Source organism: Phyllobates terribilis, unplaced genomic scaffold, assembly GCF_046119375.1.
Source record: "Phyllobates terribilis strain yellow unplaced genomic scaffold, ASM4611937v1 Scaffold_11__3_contigs__length_659146591, whole genome shotgun sequence".
Taxonomy (NCBI): domain Eukaryota; kingdom Metazoa; phylum Chordata; class Amphibia; order Anura; family Dendrobatidae; genus Phyllobates; species Phyllobates terribilis.
In genome coordinates this window covers 137,289,481-137,308,489 of record NW_027362771.1, presented here as the reverse complement: position 1 = coordinate 137,308,489, position 19,009 = coordinate 137,289,481, and the positions used below count along the sequence as shown (strand labels likewise).

The 19,009-nt window shown below is 40.0% G+C and overlaps 1 protein-coding gene across 1 annotated transcript in view; it reads right to left on the bottom strand.

Annotated features, from left to right (window-relative positions):
• The window catches only part of NTS (neurotensin), a 93,486-nt gene extending 74,950 nt beyond the window's left edge, over positions 1 to 18,536 (bottom strand). Inside the window, exons 1-2 of the mRNA XM_073650680.1 lie at positions 18,304 to 18,536; positions 15,394 to 15,455 (exon numbers count right to left, since the gene is read on the bottom strand). Of these exons, the coding sequence (XP_073506781.1) occupies positions 15,394 to 15,455; positions 18,304 to 18,376 (135 nt within the window). The 5' untranslated portion in view covers positions 18,377 to 18,536. The remainder of the gene's footprint in view (positions 1 to 15,393; positions 15,456 to 18,303) is intronic.
• Between the last annotated feature and the right edge of the window lie 473 nt (positions 18,537 to 19,009).

The window sequence follows — 19,009 nt, the reverse complement described above, 5'->3', positions numbered from 1 at the left end:
ATTAGTAAAGCCCAGAAAACGCTGTAGTCTTTAGGTTCTCGGGAAGGTTCCAATCAAGAACAGCATGGATCTTTTCTGGATCCATCCGAAAACTCGAAGATGACAACAGATACCCCAAAAACTGTACCTCCTGGATGGCGAAAACACATTTTTCTAGTTTGGCATATAGTTTGCTATCCCTTAATATCTGAAGCACCTGTTTAACATGCCCCCGATGAGTCTCAAAATCAGGTAAGTAAGTGAAAATATCATCCAGATAGACCACCACAAACCTGTCCACCAAATTATGGAAAATATCATTAATGAAATGCTGGAACACCACAGGTGCATTGGTCAAACCAAAAGGCATGACCAGACTTTTGAAATGACCCTCAGGGGTATTGAACGCCCTTTTCCATTCATCCTGTTCTCTGATTCTAACCAGGTTTTAGGCCCCCCTTAAATCCAACTAGGAGATCACCTTAGCTCCCACAACCTTGCTGAACGGTTCTGGAAGCAGAGGAAGAGGGTATGGCTCTCGGATGGTAATTGTATTTAATTCCCGGAAATCTAAATAGGGATGTAGACCACCATCTTTTTTCTTCACGAAAAAGAACCCTACCGCCACAGGCGAAGATGAGGGTCTGATATGTTCCTTCTCCAGACTTTCCACAATGAAATCCTTCATGGCTTGCTTCTCAGGGCCAGAAATATTATACAGTCTGGACTTTGGTAGTTTAGCTCCGGGGGTCTGGTTTATAGGACAACCATATGCACGATGAGGAGGCAAATCCTGACACTCCCTCTCAGAAAAAATGTCATCAAAACCATAGAAAAATACAGGTAAGTTTTCTTTAGAAACTGTAGAAAGGGAAAAATTTAAACAGTTCTCACTGTAGTAATCTCCCCACTCAATGATCTCCCTGGCTTGCCAATCCACCAACGGATTATGTTTCACCAACCAGGGTAGACCCAATACAATAGGGGTGGGAAGACCGTCCAGGACACAGTAAGGAATTATCTCACAATGAATTGACCCCACCCTCAGTCTCACATTATGTACAATCTGAGTCAGAACTTTCTGTGCAAGTGGCACTGAGTCAATGGCGAAGATTGGAATAGGCTTAGCTAAAGTACAGTAAGCAAGACCATGACTTCTCACAAACTCAGCATCAACCATGCTGACTCCAGCTCCACTGTCAAGAAACAGAAACTTTCTCGGTTTTGCTCTCTAGCACCACCTCTGTTGTCAGGACAAACTGAGAACTGCAGGGTGACGATAAATGCACCCCTTGCTTATCCAACTCCAAACTACCAAGGGTTAAACAAGTTTCCTTTTGCTTAGGTATTAATGGACAGGCCCCAATAAAATGTTCCTATTTTCCACAAAAAAAAACACATTAATTTTTGCGAATCTCCGGGGAAATGTACGATGCAGAGGCACCCCCTAGCTGCATGGGTTCCTCCACCTCCCCCAGTACTGGTTCACTGCCAGACCGCTGCCCCGGCAAAGGGGCATTACCCTGAAAAGAAGGCTCTGGAGAAGATGGTCTTACCTACCTATCCTGAAGGTGTCTATCAACACGTATAGCCAATGACACTGCAGTCTCCAAGGACTCAGGGGTTTCATACACTGCCAAAGCATCTTTCAACTTTTCAGTAAGGCCCTGACAAAATTGACTTCTGAGAGCCGGGTCAATCCATTTTGTATCAGTTGCTCATCTGCGGAATTCAGAGCAATACGTCTCCACTTACCGATTCCCCTGCTGGAGGTGACGGAGACTGGACTCAGCCAAGGCGATTCAGTCAGGGTATCATAGATGAGGGCTAGAGCCCCAATAAAATGCTCCACTGACTGGAGACAAACCGAATCCTGCGGCAAAGAGAAAGCCCAGGATTGAGGATCTCCTTGCAGCCGTGAGATCTCAATTTCTACTCGTTGTTCCTCATCTCCAGAGGAGTAAGGACGAAGTTTAAAAAACAGTTTACAAGCTTCCTTGAACACAAAATACTTGTCCCTACCTCTTGAAAACCTGTCCGGGAGGGCAACCTTGAGTTTAAGGTGGACCGGCCTACGTGCCAAGACCCCAACATTAGGAACCTGAAGCAGCTGTTGCTGCTGCTGAACTTCATAGCGGAGGACAGTCACCTCCAGAGACAGACAGCCCAGCTGCTCTACCATCTCTGCAACCGGGTCCATAACCAAGGGAGAAAGAAAAAAAAACACACACAAATAAAACCATGTGTCAGTTTTTTTTTTTTCTAAATATGCACCGCAGGTGATAATGTCACGCATGGTGTGGGAATACTAAGTGCAATATGAAGGGAAGAGAGAAAAGGGGCCCAAACACTAGGGAAAGGGGGAGTGGAGATCCTTAGGCAGATCTAATAACACCATGCCTACCGTACCGTCCCTATATTAGTTCCACACCAATCGCCGAGCAGGAAATCTAAGCCCAGTATATCCCTAGAGCTTGGCCCTAGATAGGGAGGGGGACAGGTGAGCACTGGTCAGGCCGCACTACAAACTAAAGACAAAAAGGTAGACAAACAAAGAGGATAACTTAGCTTGAGAAGACACCAGGGGAGAAATGCCAACAGTCCTCCAAGGCACCAGAGAAGAAGCTAGCCGACTGCTAGTACTCCAAGCAAGAGCCAAGGTAAATAGAAATATCACCGGCGAGTCCCTGAAGCAGACTGAGAGTTTTTAAACACCCAGACTAAGGTGAGTCAATCAGAGCAGAAGGGAGGTAGCCGCTGGGTCCTAAAAGCTGACGTATTAAGAAGGCGTCTGCAATGCCGGACACAGTGACCATCTACAAACAGATCCAGAGCGACTTTCTGTTACATCTGACACACCCGTGACAGTCAGGTAGTTGATGGTGGCCACCAATGTACATAAATATCTTAATGTTGGGTCCGAATTTTTCTATTTCATGATTTAATATTTATTTTTGAACAATTGTACTAATATGATAAAGACCTGTTTGTAGTTATGTGTACTCAGGCATCTGTGAGTAATCTCAAAACATAAAACATATATGTGTCTGACTTATGATGTCAGATATAGATACCTGGCATATGTCTTTTTGAACAATAATATATTAATAATTTATTTATGCATATGTCTGGTATCTACCTATTGGTCTCACGACCTAATATTTACCTGCATTTGACTTAATTATAAGCATATTCGCTAGGTTTTGTGTTCTTTAGGATCCGTCACACATTTATGTGTTTGACTAATGATGCTGGATATATATATATACAGTATATATTTTTGGCTTATCCTTTTTTTAAAGTCATATTTTCAAAATTTATCCATTATGTGTTCTAGTATTGCTAATACGTGCTACCAGTCCTGTTTGGGCCGGTGATTCTATCTGCTGTTTAGCATTGCATATGAGGTGTGGAGACTTGCCGGAACAAAGTCTTGTATCCATGGCAATGGAAGCGTCGCTTCCATTGTAGCTATAGCTGACCGCCGGTACTTTCGCATGCTCTGAGTCTGTTCTGACCAGCGCTAACACTTCCGGGACGAAGGTCACACCTCTGCTCCTGCTGCACTCAACTCCGGACCGGTCCAGCTGATGGGAATTGATCTGTAATCAATAGTAAGATGAATATACAAGCATCAGGGAAAGTGGTGCATAGACCCCTGACGAAGCCACTTGTGTGGCGAAACGCGTAGGGTGGTTACTGCCCATCCACACCATCCCCGGGATCTTTCTGGTGTTTCATTAGGTCTTTATTCCCAGGGCATGCTGCTACCAGCTACTGTTTCCTTGGCTGAGACTGAATATGAAAAGTGCTGTTCAGGTTCATTGAATTGATTTTTACCTGGCAGGTGTTTGTATAACTTTTGGTATTTATCATTGGGTGTTTATTTTTATACTGCCCTGTGCAGGTTTCACCCTGATAAATATTTGCTATTTGTGTTTCTCTTTTTTACTCCTTCACCTGACTGTATTATATCAAATCTTTTTTTGTGCTGCCCTGAGCTTACAGCATGTATCTCTCCTGACTACAGGTATTGAATATAGAACATGCTTAATATTGATCACCAGAAATAGTCATTTTTGCTTCAATTTTGATGTTTTTTCTTCACTGATTTATTTATGGACTTTTTTGTGGGGATGGTTTGATGTCAGATGGGCACTCACCCAGTGTGGGGACTTCTGGGTTTTTACTTGTGTTTTAATTATATTTTCTGTGTTGTCCCGTGACGCATATTCAATAATATTTGAATTTATTTAAATGTATTTAATATTGTATATGGTGATCACAGCGCATTAGCATGCTTCTTTCCTCTTGCTGCTCAGTATTATATTCGTTCCCTTTACACATGTAAAGCACAATGGAATAAATGTCGCTATAATAATAAATAATAATAATAAAAATTATAATAATTATACTACTTATACTCTTGGCCAATTGATGGCACTTTCCTGGTGTCTGCCCCTAATTTGATGTGTTTTGGCAGCTTTTGGGCCCAGTTGAAAGTGTTGTATATGCATTTGTTTTTGCCCCCCATTGAATCCAATGGCATTCGGTAATGTTCGCCGAATATCCGACTAATATACCGGCGAATATTGCAAACATTAGCTGATCTCTAGTATCTAAGTTGGAAGTTGTCATCCTGCGAAAAAATTACTCCATAGTGGAGAAGGAATGTTTGACCATCAAGCGGGCTAAGGACACTCTAAAATACTACCTCGTAGGCAGGAAATTCAGGCCATGCCCCACTGAGATGGATGAGGTAGAAGGGGAACAATGCCCGAGGGACCAGGTGGTTCCTAGCACTTCAGGATTTTAGCTTCCATGTAGAGCATATACCCAGGAAACTGCATAGCAATGGTGATGCACTGTCGACAATCCACTGTTTGATGACGAAATGTACCAAACCTCCCAGCTTTGGCAAAGGGGGGTATGTAAGATGGCCACTGGAAAGGTCTTTGAGGGGAGATATGTATCATCAAGGTTAGTAGCTTCAATGATGTAAGCCTGGGACTTCAGGCTCCAATACATATAGTGCTGAGAGGTGTTTAATAGGACGTATCAGAGTCAAGTTTTACGAGTAGTCAAAAAGATGGGTGGGATTGACTACTCACATATCCCAACCCCGGGGACATAGTATGGCAGATAAAATGGAGACCAGTTTTCTCATTCAGTGTCTGGGTCTGGAGATGTGTAGATCTCCTGTGTCTTGATCTTTGCTAAGGACTTAAGAACTGAACACTAATCCAAGCAGGCAAACCCGCAATACTGTAAGGACTATTTACTTTGTGTTTTCACCCTGTGCTGGAAAAGACTGTATTTTTGTTTGCTTTTGCTGAGCGGTTTATGAAATTTGTAATAAACCAGCCTGTACATTTTTGATGAAACCGCTTTCTGTGCCTACATCAACCACAGATGAGTGAGTAGAAACCCTATATATGCTGTGGATAGAGCTTAATTTATGGTTTTGAGAAAAAACATTTACATTATTTTAACTATATCTCTCATTTTACTGTCTATATATCATTCTTAACCTTGAGTGACCTGGGTGATGTGTCTATTATGACAAAACTGATGAAAGGAACATGTCTGCATTGACCAAAGTGACCACATTGATGTTTCTATGATAAATTTGAGTCAGAGATACTTTCAAAAATAGATTTCTGCTTCATTTGATTTGATGATTAATAGAATAGGGGTTCCTAGCAGCACAAGATATAAAATCTTGGAGGAAGCAACCACAAGTGCCAAATTACTGAATTTTCTCCTCAATTGAAAATATAGGTGGGTCTACATTTATAATTCTTGATAACATTTTTTATTATTTTGGCTGTAGACATGACATAGGAAATATTTGTTCTGAATATTTCTAAGCTTGAAAATAATTAGTACTATAACACTGCTTATTCACCTAATTAATAAAAGTTGTAGGTTCGATTATGTAAATGACACTCGGCTCAATTGAGCCAAGTGTCAGTTTACTGTGATCCAATTCTCTCGCATGAAAGAATCGTATCACAAATGTGGAGAAGACCGAGAACAAGATTTCTCCATTGTCTCCATTATCTGTGTCTGCGTAAGTCAGATTGCCTTTGGATCTCATCTGAGTGCAATCCGATGTTTTACATACACCCATACAGTTGAATGGATGCGCATGATCCGCTTTGCAGAGCCACTCGCAGCATGCTGCGTTTTTTTTGTCACGCTGGTCAGCACTACCCCATAGAAACTTTGGATAACACTCGTCTGATGAATGTGAGCGAACCATTAGTTTGTAGGTAGGATGCTACTTATTAGTAGTAGCACTTTCTGACAATGAGGCAGACACAAATCTATTGCTATTAAAGAATTTCACAATTTTGAATGCCATTAGGAAAATTTTAGTGAAAGTCAAACAGGGCTGGCATCATCCTGAATGAAAGTAGAGGAAAAATATCTTAGCAGCAGGCAAACCATTTCATTCTCCACTTTAACTCACATTAGCAAAGTCATCATATCTTGTGTAGCGTTTGTTGTTCAGCATAGTTAATTGTGAGGTATTACATAGCAACTGTTATTTGTAACGCATTGCAGAACAACCAATAAAATCTTAAGCATATTTCAAGGATTCTTTCTAAAACACCTCTAATGATATGGGTATATATAATATCAAAGGTTAAAGTGGCACCCCTTCTGGTGTTGGTTAATATTACTCATATTGGATGGGAGGCTTGAAGCTAGTTTGATTCAATTTCCATCCCATGATCTTTGAGTTGGCGTACTGCACCAGTTTTGCTAACATTATAGGACCAGTTGACTAAGGGATGCAGCCTGTCTGCATGGACCCTCTCAATTCAGTGGCTCCAAGGAGGACACATAGGTTGCCTTCTCTGGTATTTTGTAAAACTGATCAAAAAATGTCTTTTAGGTCACATGAGCATCAAATTAAACTGTGCTCTACTGATGTGGGGGGTTGCGGAAGTCATTCTTTATGAATCTGGAGCGTCGTGTGCATCGGTGCGCTATGACAGAAATCTTTTTCCAGTCATATGGAATGCCACAGCTCATGATGAATTAGATGAGCTGTGGCATCACGCCCCTGCAGCGCCTGTGTCCCACCCCAGCTCCGCCCATTTTGGGGGAACTGGGAGAAACCGCCTTGAAGACGCCAAAAGTTCCAAAATTTTGCTGCAATTCCAAGTATTCTGGCTTGAAAGCTTTGATGAACCAGGCCAATAATGTTTATATTAAGTAGGATAATGCAAAAAAGACATGCACATTTTGTACTCAGAGAGTAAAAATTTCTTATTAATTGACTGAATACCTCCATAAAAAGATAAGTGGTTTCATTTGAACACAATCAAGATAAATGCCTTTCCATTGACATGAAAATAGCAGTTTTTGAAGAAATTCTGTGATTCACATTGATGAATTCATAACCATCAGTGCTAATATGTTATCTATTACAAGTATGTTTGGCATTCTCATATAATGACTTAATATCCACTCTCTTGCAGAAATAAAATAAAAACAATAATCATAAGTATAATCATGTACCATTATCTTACCCGATCAGAGTAAGAGGAGACAGAATTGACAACAAAGAATGGAGAGGTTTGTAATTTTTATCATAGGTACACTTCAACTGTGAGAGACAGAGTCTAAAAATAAAAACCAGAAAATAACATTGTATCATTTTTAAATAATTAAATTGAATTTTATTGCATGAAACAAGTATTTTATCACCTACAAACCAGCAAGAATTCTGTCTCACAGTTTTTCTTTAAGAAGCATTCCTACTCTGCACTCACTACCTGTATTAATTGCACCTGTTTGAACTCGTTATTTGTATAAAAGACAACTGTCCACACACTCAATCAATCACACTCCAACATCTCCACCATGGTCAAGATTAAAGAGCTGTCTAAGGAAACCAGGGATAATTGTAGACCTGCACAAGGTTGGGTTTGGCTACAGGACAATAGGCAAGCAGCTTGGTGAGAAGGCAACAACTGTTATTATCTGAAAATGGAAGAAACACAAGATGACTGTTAATTTTCCTCGGTCTGGGGCTCCATGCATGATTTTGCCTCGTGGGGTAAGGATGATTCTGAGAAAGGTCATGAATCAGCCCAGAACTAAATGGAAGGACCTGGCCAATGACTTGAAGAGAGCTGGGACCACAGTCTCAAACATTACCATCAGTAACAAACTATGCCGTCATCGATTAAAATCCTGCAGGGCACGCAAGGTCCCCCTGCTCACAGCAGCATATGCCCAGGCCCATTAGAAGTTCACCAATAACCATACGGATGATCCAGAGGAGGAATGGGAGAAGATCATGAGGTCAGATGGATGATCCAGAGGAGGAATGGGAGAAGATCATGTGGTCAGATGAGACCAAAACTTCTTCACCGTGTTTGGAGGAAGAAGACGGATGAGTACAACCCCAAGAACACCATCCTGACCATGAAGCATTGTGGAGTAAACATTTTGGACGTGCTTTTCTAAAAAGGGAACAGGATGACTGCACCATATTGAAGGGAGGATGGATGGGGTCATGTATCGCAAGATTTTGGCCAACAACCTCCTTCCTTCAGTAAGAGCATTGAAGATTGGTCATGGCTGGGTCTTCCAATATGACAATGACCCAAACACACAACCAGGGAAACTAAGGATTGGCTCCGTAAGAAGCATTTCAAGATCCTGGAATGGCCTAGCCAGTCTCCTGACCTGAACCCAATAAAAAATCTTTGGAGGGAGCTGAAACTCAATGTTTCCCAGCGACAGCCCCGAAACCTGAAAGATCTGGAGAAGATCTGTATGGAGGAGTGGGCCAAAATCCCTGCTGCAGTGTGTGCAAACTTGGTCAAGAATTATTGGAAACATCAGACTTCTGTAATTGCAAACAATGGTTTCTGTATCAAATATTAAGTTTTGTTTTTCTATTGTATCAAATACTTATTTCATCTAATAAAATGCAAATTAATTATTTAAAAATATTACAATGTGATTTTCTGGATTTTGTTAAAAAAATTCTGTCTCTCTCAGTTGAAGTGTACCTACAATAAAAATTACAGACCTCTTCATTCTTTGTAGGTGGGAAAATTTGCAAATTCATCAGTGTATCAAATACTTATTTTCCCCACTGTATTTTTGTTTAATACTTTACCTTTCCTTCACAAAACACAGCAAATTAATTATTGGGAGGCTAAGATTTTTTTAGTATGCGATAGTTGCTAAATGTTTTGCAGCTGGATTGCTCAAAATACTTTTTAGCACTGTGTTGATCAGGGGATAGAAGTGCTGAACTCTTGCACAGAGCCGGTTATATACACTTCCTTTGGGTGCTTCTGCCTCCTGAGCAGTGCACATCTGGCATATTTTTAAGCAATCAAGAGGTCTCAGGAACCAGACCCTCATCAATCTGCAGGATGTTTCAGTGTCTATCACATATAAAAAAAAAAGTTTAGGTACAATTTAAATGAAGTCTTCAGCATATAAGCAGCACCTTTTAGGAGACTTTGCCCTAAGAAAAGTTGTTCCTTTACTATTACAAGCCATTGGTTCATTTTCAAGAAATTGTTCTTCATTTTAAAATGATAAAGTGTGATTTATGGACCCTAGGTGGTATGTGGTTTCCATCTCTCTTATATTTATCTCCACCCTCTTTTCATTGATTGACAGTGCCGGATTCAGAGGAGTTGACGCTATCTCCAGTGAAATTGCATGAATGGGCTGATCATAATATTATTAGTGTATGCACTAAATGGGAAGCAGACAGATCCCAGGAGAATGCTCTATGCATGCGCCTGTGCTCTGACTGTGCATGGAGACAGTGCTTCTTCCTGCGAAGCTAGCGTTGTCAACTAATAAGGAAGGAACCTTTTTCACGTAAATTAATTTTGAAGAAACTGCACTATAAAGATCGTATTATGCCATCGGCGATGAGCTCTGCTGAGAGGGAGGCGCTACAATCACTGGAGGACCTCCTCGGTGAACAGGCGACTGAAGCCAGAGGTAGGTTCCCCCCACAAATATTTCCTAAATCCACACGCTTCCCCCCCCTCTTAATCAGTCCAGCTGTTGAGATATTTACTAGACTGGTCTCTGAGGACTTTGGGAAAATCTCCAAGGCACGGGGACAGGATAATCTTACACGTCCTCAGAGAGCAGTTCTTACTAAACTCCAGTCATACCCTGATTTGGTATTTAAATGTGCTGACAAAGGTGGGAACGTGGTGGTTTGGCCGTGTGTCCTCTGTGAGAAAAAGGCACTACGGCAACTACGTGATAAAAATACTTACATGAAATTGAGCCATAACCCGCTCTCCTCCTTCTCAGCAGAGCTTCAATCCATTCTGGCTAGGGACTTTGAGGCCAATGTTATAGACAAAAAGGTCCTTGAGGGTCTTACCGTATGGTTTCCTAGAGTCTTCACTTTTTATCTGCTGCCCAAGGTCCACAAAGATGCCGTCAATCCACCGGGACGCCCGATCGTGTCCGGTATTGAGAGCCTCTGCGAATCTATCTGCAAATTTGTTGATTTTTATCTAAAACCTCTCGTAGAGACTCTCCCCTCATACTTAAAGGACACGACGGGTGTGGTTACTCGTTTTGACGGCGTCTCTGTGGACTCTGATACTCTATTGGTTACAGCGGACGTGGAGACCCTATACACGTGCATTGATCACTCTGACGGTTTGGAGGCAGTCCGTCTCTTCCTCGGGGCCTCCAACCTGGGTGGCCCTCTTTGCGATTTTATTTTAGAGCTGCTGCGGTTTATCTTGACCCACAATTTTTTCATCTTTAAGGACCAATTCTATCTCCAGCTACGGGGTACAGCTATGGGCGCGGCCTGCACACCCTCGTACGCCAATCTCTTCCTGGGGGCCTGGGAGAGATCACTTTTTGGCAACGAGGGGCCATGGGCCGCCACCCATATCTTATGCTGGTATAGATATATTGATGATATCCTTCTTCTGTGGAGGGGTACACCGCTGCAGCTCAAAAGGTTTATGAGTGAGATCAATAACAATGATCTGAATATCCACTTAACATATCAAGCGGATGCAGCTAAACTTGACTTCCTTGACGTTAGCCTGGAGGTGGATCCTGACTTCTCCATTAGGACTGACATATTTAGGAAGCCGACTGCTGTAAATTCACTCATTCATGCCTCTTCCGCACACAATCCCGCAACTATTGGGGCCGTCCCGGTTGGACAGTACCTGAGGGTGAGGAGGATCTGCTCCTCTTCTGAGGCATTTTAAGATCAGGCCAGATCCCTTAAATCTCGATTCCTCGAATGTAGCTACAGCAAGCGTTCGATTAAAAGAGGATATAATAGAGCCAAGGCAACACCCCGCTCCCTACTTTTATACGGTCAGAAAATTACTAGATCCGTTGATAATCTGACCCGTTTTATCTCTACATACAATACAAAGTGGAACGAGATGCGTACTATCCTTAAGAGACACTGGCCAATCTTATTGACAGAACCCGCTTTGGTGGACACCCTTGGAGATTTTCCGTCCATGACTTCTAGGAGGGCAAAAAATCTTAATGACTTGATAGTCAAGAGCCATTATGTCCCTCCTAATAAAACTTTTCTTTCAACATTCCAACCCATTCTGGGGTGTTTTCCATGCGGCCACTGCTGGGCATGCAGCAATGTCCTACGTACCCGGATTTTTGACTCTGCGGCAGGGGATAAACAATATATCATCCGACACCGTATCTCCTGCAGTTCCACTAATGTTATTTACTACGCTACGTGTGGATGTCCACTCATTTATGTTGGTCTTACATCTAGGGAACTCAGAGTCAGAGTTCAGGAACACGTTAGGGACATTGCTGCGGCCAAGTCCGTGACGGACCCCTCTGAGTTAAAAACTCTTCCCCGTCATTTTCGCCTCTTTCATAATTGTGACTCATCATCACTACTTCTCCGGGGCATAGACGTCGTCCACCTTGGGGCAAGAGGGGGTAATGTGAAGCATCTATTGGCCCAGACTGAAACAAAGTGGATAGTCACACTGGATACTTTGTCCCCAAAGGGTTTGAACGAGACTATTAGATATGCCCCATTTCTATGAACTACTATGCGTGTGCCTCCTCCTGGTGACATTCTCTTTATGGTCTGCACTGTGTATTTGTTGAGCTCTACTTTAGCAGTTTTTACTTCATAAATTTTATTTTTATTTTTCCCTTGGTGTGGTCCTTTATGTTTCCTAATTTATGTTTTTATAGTTTGTCCACTATTTTTTGTTTAGGTCTTCTTTATTCCCCCAAGATATGCAGCTGTGCACCAGCCTCACCCCTGCAACCACTATCTCTGACTCTCTGTATGCATCATAACCATGTATGGATATTGTTATATGTACTTATTTGACCCATTGATACTTCTGTATCCCATTTATGAAGAGTTATTGGTGCCTTAGCATTTCATTATCACCCTGTGTTAATTTGCTGATTTATGTGGAGATGTGTCCCATTCATATCTATGTATCCTATTCATAGAGTGGTATTCATGTTCTGTCTCTTTAAATGCACCCTATGTTATTTTGCCATTCACATTCTGTGCGCGTGCGTGCGGCGCGACCTTGCCCCGTTCAGCTGCGCCCGGCGTCTTCCCTTCTGTGACTACGCAGCCCTTCGCTGCGTACTCCCGGAAGTGACCGCCGTGTTACAGCTGCGGGACCTGCTCGCTCCACTGCGCATGCGCCGCATTACGGATGTTACTGGCTGTTTGACGGTCCCGTGGTGCACCACCTGACCTCCCACCTGATGTATTTTAAGATCCTGTTGCCACACTAACATACCTTCCCTTGAGAAAGCCGATCAGTTTACATGCGAAACGCGCGTTGGGAAGCGGCTTATCCCTTCTATTTGCTGATATACTGGCCTAGGGTAAGCATTGTTACCTGCCATCCTCCTCTACTGTGGTTTAGTCTATACGCCCCAATGGGGGGTTCTTTTCTCTGCTGTCTATTGGACTTTTATGGCTGAAGTACTTACCAGTGACTGACTAAATTTGATTACTGCCATAATCCACAGTCTATTTGCAGGGCTCTACTCAGTGGAGTCTTATTGCCACAGTAAGGGGTCTAGGGGATTCATGGGTGCAAGCTATATTTATTGATGTATGAGTATTATTTTGGCATGTATCCCCCAGTAATCCCCATCCCCCCCTAGTACTGCCAGTACCCACTGCTATTGATCCTAGCCCTCTTGCACATGTCTTTTTATTACGTGTCTTGTTTTGTCTCATATTCTGTGTTAATAAAATTTATACATTTTTTATCTTTAAACAAAAGCTCCATTCTCTCTTTTTGTGGTATACATGTCTTTGGAGTCTAGTACTTGGTACTGCACACTACCTGTGGTTTGTATTGTGTGCTATAGGGCAATATGCCTTTGGGATTTCTTGTTGCATTAATAAAGAAGGGGGTGGAATTCGCTGGAAAACATATATGTGAGAAGGTGCATCAAATTGCTCGGCCATGCACGAGGTACACCAACCACTTCATTAGTATATTTGAAAAAATAGCAGTTTCTCGAAAACAAGCCAATGGATACCAAAGGTATGGTTTTTTTGAGGGCATGGCACTGTGCTTAGCTTCAATGTGACAACCGACTTCTTTTCAATGTTGAAAAATATCCGACAGGTTTAAATACTTTTTAGGCTTTATATATGGGATAAGATCCCCCATACTGTAACTTATAGGTATATAGGTAGGCAGTAAATTTACTAGGCTGGTCAATATTGCATGCTGAGGGTATTTATACAGATAATATTCTTTACAATAACACAATGTTTGACTGAATATTATGGCTTGGGTTATACATCACAAATGCCCAAAGATTTCAAAGAAACTTTTTTAAAAAATTGATAGGAAGACCCCTTTAGCTTTCAAAAAAAATTTCTGCTGAAAATTCTGCAGCTGTCTATTTTATGAATTTCTGCAGCAAACATTATATGCAATACTGTATTACACACATCACAGCTGCTGAAGAATCTCTTTTTAAAGAAAAAGGGAAAATGACACGTCAGTTAATCAATGGATAACTTAACGGGAATCTGTTAGCAAGTTTTTGCTATGTAATCTGAGGACAGCATCATGTAGCAGCTGAGACACAGATTTCAGAAATGTGTCACTTATTAGGCTGTGTGCTGTTGTTTCCATACAATGAAGGTTTTATAAGTAGGAGATAATGATTGCTGGGACCACAGCATATGTGAACATTGGTCAAAACACGCCCCCTCCTCTCATAAGCAGCTTACTGTCAATAGACTATGTACAAAGAAAGCTGTGATATGGGTGGGGTTTGCTTTCTGAGCTGTGCTACATGCTACATCTAAAAGCTCTAATTCTGTCACATTGCTGCTCCCAGTAAACTAAGTGATACATAATTGGAATCAGGGTCTCTGCCCCTACATTATGCTGCTCTCAGATGAAATAGCAAATATCTGGTGACAGATTCCCTTTAAGAAAAAGTAATTTAAGTAAAAGTGACTGCTTCTGCTGCAAGGGATGAGTTGTGCACCATTTGGTATAATAGAATGTGATATTTCTACCAATATTATTGACTGACATGTCAATGGAAAGTTTTTTTTGACTTGTATCTCATTCTTCTAATTAGTTATTATCAATTCAGCTCCATTCATTACACAATGCAGTCTTGCATTTCAAGCAGCAGGTGGCAGGGCTCTAGTGTGCATAACAAATTAGAAGTCGAGGTTGTAGAATTAACATTTAGAATCAATGTCATATACAGTATGTATAATGGAAAAATTAAAGAGCACGTAGGGCTTATGAATAAACTCAAAGCACGAGAGGGATTTAATATGTGGTATCTATTTATATGAGCAAAAAGTCATTCCATTATTAAAAGTAAACAATCTAAAATAATTCTGTATGTTAAAAAATGTAACAGATTACCAAAGATGAAGATATAGCAGAGCTGATTTTGCCTTTTGGCAGAAATCATCTAATATTGATCACAAAGCATTTAACAACCCATCCGTGTTATCCTACGAGAACGTGAAGAGTTATCACAATGGATAAATGAAGCAGCTTATAAAAAAAGAAGTTACTTTATATGTTCAGCTCTGCTACATCTAAGTATGGATGGATTTATTACTCGCTAAAGTGAAAAAAAATATTCCCAGCATGTTCTTAATGCGCTCTATGGTCTGGTAATAGGGATGGTTGCCACATAGTGGTGAAGTAGTTGCTAGAAGTGCATTTTCCTAGATTAAAGGAATGCTTCTTCTCATGGCTAATAGAGAAAAGTGATAGCTTCTTATAGACCAAGGTTTTATTTCCAAGGTTTTATTCCCCTAGAGTCGGATTTGATACAAGCAATATGCCTACAGATCAGAAAATGGTGTCATTCATTTCAACAGGACTTCTATAATAAGGCAATACACACCTTTGATGAGTACATATTGCTGAGTACATCTGCTTCCAATGCTTTCATCTCCTCTTCAGAATCTATGGGAAAAGAAAGAAAGAAATATAAAATGGAGCTTAAGTTACTGGAGTGGTGTTATTTTTGCCTATTGTGGGATCTTTCACCCAAATGCACACATCACATCTAGACTCTCTAGCAAAGAGTTGATGCCCTGACATTTGTGAAGTTCTTTGCTTACTATTAATTCTGCATCTTAAAAAATCAAACAAAATATTCATAGATTATAATTTGTGGATCTGTAAGTCATGTACAAAATTCAATGCAATTACGGTACATTTCACATTTCTGTATAAACAGGAACAAAAAAAGCCAAAGTATTCTATCTTCATGAATATGTGGGCTATGTAATCAATCTGTGTATGCTTGATCCAAAAATACTAAAACATACTATACTAAAGAATATATGAGGATTCAATATGAATGTCTAAGTATGGTGAGATACAATTCACACAAACTTCTGTTATCACTGTAGGGTAACGTCCGTGAAATATTTCTCAACCGATCCCGAAAATGAAATATTTTATAGATTCCATATGATAATGTGCTAGAGCAAGAGCAGAGCTTAATATCACAATAATGTGAATAAATGAGCTGCTAATATACTCATGTTTATCTGATTGTCGTGTCCATCATAAGAAGTCTTGTCTATACCCTTATATCTGAAATGTTAATCAAATATATGCAACATATTGGATATCAAGCAAAACTGCTACCGAGATATTGTTGCTAATGTTAAGAGCTTTCAAACTCATTGATAGCGCTGTGGTACGATCTATATGTATGTCAATTTATGAGAAATCCATATGTTCAGGTGTCTGGGTGGTTCTGTGCGTGCATATGTGTGTATACTTGTATATGTTTATATTGTAGCCACCTCTCATAAATGAAAAACTATTATTTCTGTAAGTTGTCCACATTTATGTCAATTATCCGTAGAACACCATATTCTAGGAACAGCACTATAATATCATTATCCATCTATTCACATGGAAGAGCCCAATTGCTCCTCCATACCTTCAATAAGTTAGGACTATTTGCTCACTCATTTTGGAAAGAGCATTAAATTGGAAAGGTTAGAACATTTACAGCTTTGTTAGCAGATAAGCTTCTATTCAACCCAATGCTCCTAGAAACCAAGTTCACACTGCACGACTTAATATAGATCTATCAAACAATGTGCCTGACGGGTTTCTGAAATAGGCACGAAGCTTTCTATGCAGACTGAGCTGGCAATATTAACCATCTTTCTGCCAAATGAGTAATATTCTTGCTGGCAACGATCATGTAAAAAGTGTGTTAAGCGTTTGGCAGGCGGATTCTCAAAAACTGCACAGGGAAACACAAGTGCTGCGGTTTAATCACGTCAACATCTTAATATCTATGCAGATAATATTGTTTTAGTTATTTAGATATATATATACATATACATAAATATGTATATATATATATATATATATATATATATATATATATAAAACTTATTCAACTTGTTTGTGGACATTAAACTCTAAACATCTGCCTCCTTGTTATTCTCATGTGGGCTATATGGATTATTGTACTGTAAAGCATTGTGTACTTGGAAGATAAATTGACTTACAGTATGTAGATAAGATGGTTTTTAGTGATTTATCTCAATATATATCTCTATATAGATCTATCTATCTATCTATCTATCTATCTATCTATCCCATTCTATCTATCTATCTATCTATCTATCTATCTATCTATCTATCTATCTATCTATATCTTATTCCACTTATTCGAGGACCTTTAACTCTAAACATCTGCCCCTTTGTTATTCTCATGTGGGCTATATGGATTATTGTACTGTAAATCGTTATGTGTACTTGGATGATAAATTGACTTTGTACTATTTATTTTAGCAGCCACTTGAGAATCATGGGATATTACTATTAAATGAGCAGCTCTATGACTGCAGAACAGCTATGATGAGAAAGTAATGAGCATTCTTAATCTACTCTATTGTTGTGCTTTATGGGTATCTCATTACTTAACAAAATTGCAATCCCATTAGAAAATAGCCTGCATGACCTTGACCAAAGACATTATGCATACTTTTTGGTAGACGAATAAATAAACACTTTTGATAATGACACTTCAAGGTCAGAAGTGCAAAGATTGAGCGATAATCGAAGTCCCTGACAAATGATCGATTCTGACCTCCAGAAATGTAAGTTAGAATATTTACTGGACCTCTTTTATAAGTCGCTAGTTTCTACAATCATTACAATAGTTTGCTAAGGGCAGTGATATATCCAAATATTTTTTTTTTACTTACAGCAATATCATTTTTACTATGCCAAAACTGTTGTGTTCAAAGCAAAATGCCTTTGTTTTTTCAGTAATTTAAAGACAAATGTCCTGATTGAACTCGTCACAAGTTGTGAAGCAGTTTCAAATCAGCTTTTTCTATTTCAGACCGTAGGAGAATATATGCCAGAAACTTTGTCTCTGCCAATGATCTCTCTTGGCAGCAATGTTTGGAAAAGTGATATTCATACGTGATCAAAAAATACAAGAAATATATCGAAACACCTAGAACATTAGAATAGTATTACAGAGAAAACAAAATATAAGAGTCAGGCTGATCAGTAAAGAAACAAAACAGTATAAAGACAGTCCCAACTCCACTGTACAGTTAGCAGTCATCGACAACATCAAGATCATTTTGTGTTCAATGTGCAAGTCCTTTTTCGTAATGTACAGAAAGAAAATCTAGACAAAATGTAAAGAAAAAAAAATCATCTTGTTTGGTGGTTTCATGGAAACAGGCATAAAGACATCACAACAAATGAGCTATTTCATAGCAACATAGTCAAAAGCAGGAGAAGCAAAGCAGTACATTACCTGTGCACATCCCACAGCAGCTGAAAGCCAGGAGCATCAGACACACCATCTGAATTCTTAGTCCCGTCATCATTGATTTAGTTTAGGAACTTAAGTCCATTCAATGACAGAAATGTAAGTGATACTATTATATCTTTTCTCTCTTCTGTGCTGACTAGACAGCTCTGTGTCTCTGTACCATAATGGGAATGCTGGACCCTCCCCAACTATATAAGCAGTGAGATGATGTCACAAGTCCACAGGAGAACATTTTGAAGACATCCCCAACCCTCCTCCTCTTTCAGCTCTTGCTGCTTCATTTATCATTCTCTAATTGCAGATATCATGACGCACATTGATAATAGTAGAGTTTTCTCATTGTGGACGTAACTTGATGACGTTCTGGGATTTCTTATTTAGGGCACAAGTTATGTTCTCTTACGTTTTATATATGAGGCACGATTTATGACACAATGATTTTGCAATGACTTTATTCTAATCCTTCGTCACCTTATCAAAAACAAAAGACCTCATCATATGTGAGCTATATAAAGATTTATTTTTTGCTGATGATAGTTCAGTCATGTCCATAATGAAATTAAGTTGGTGGCAATCATTGAGGCTGTCTCACAATCTGCTGAAAGACAATCTTCAGATAACACCTGCTCCCAGCCTTGATTGACAGAAGACAACCCAGTATGTATGACAGGCAATGAAAATTCAACTA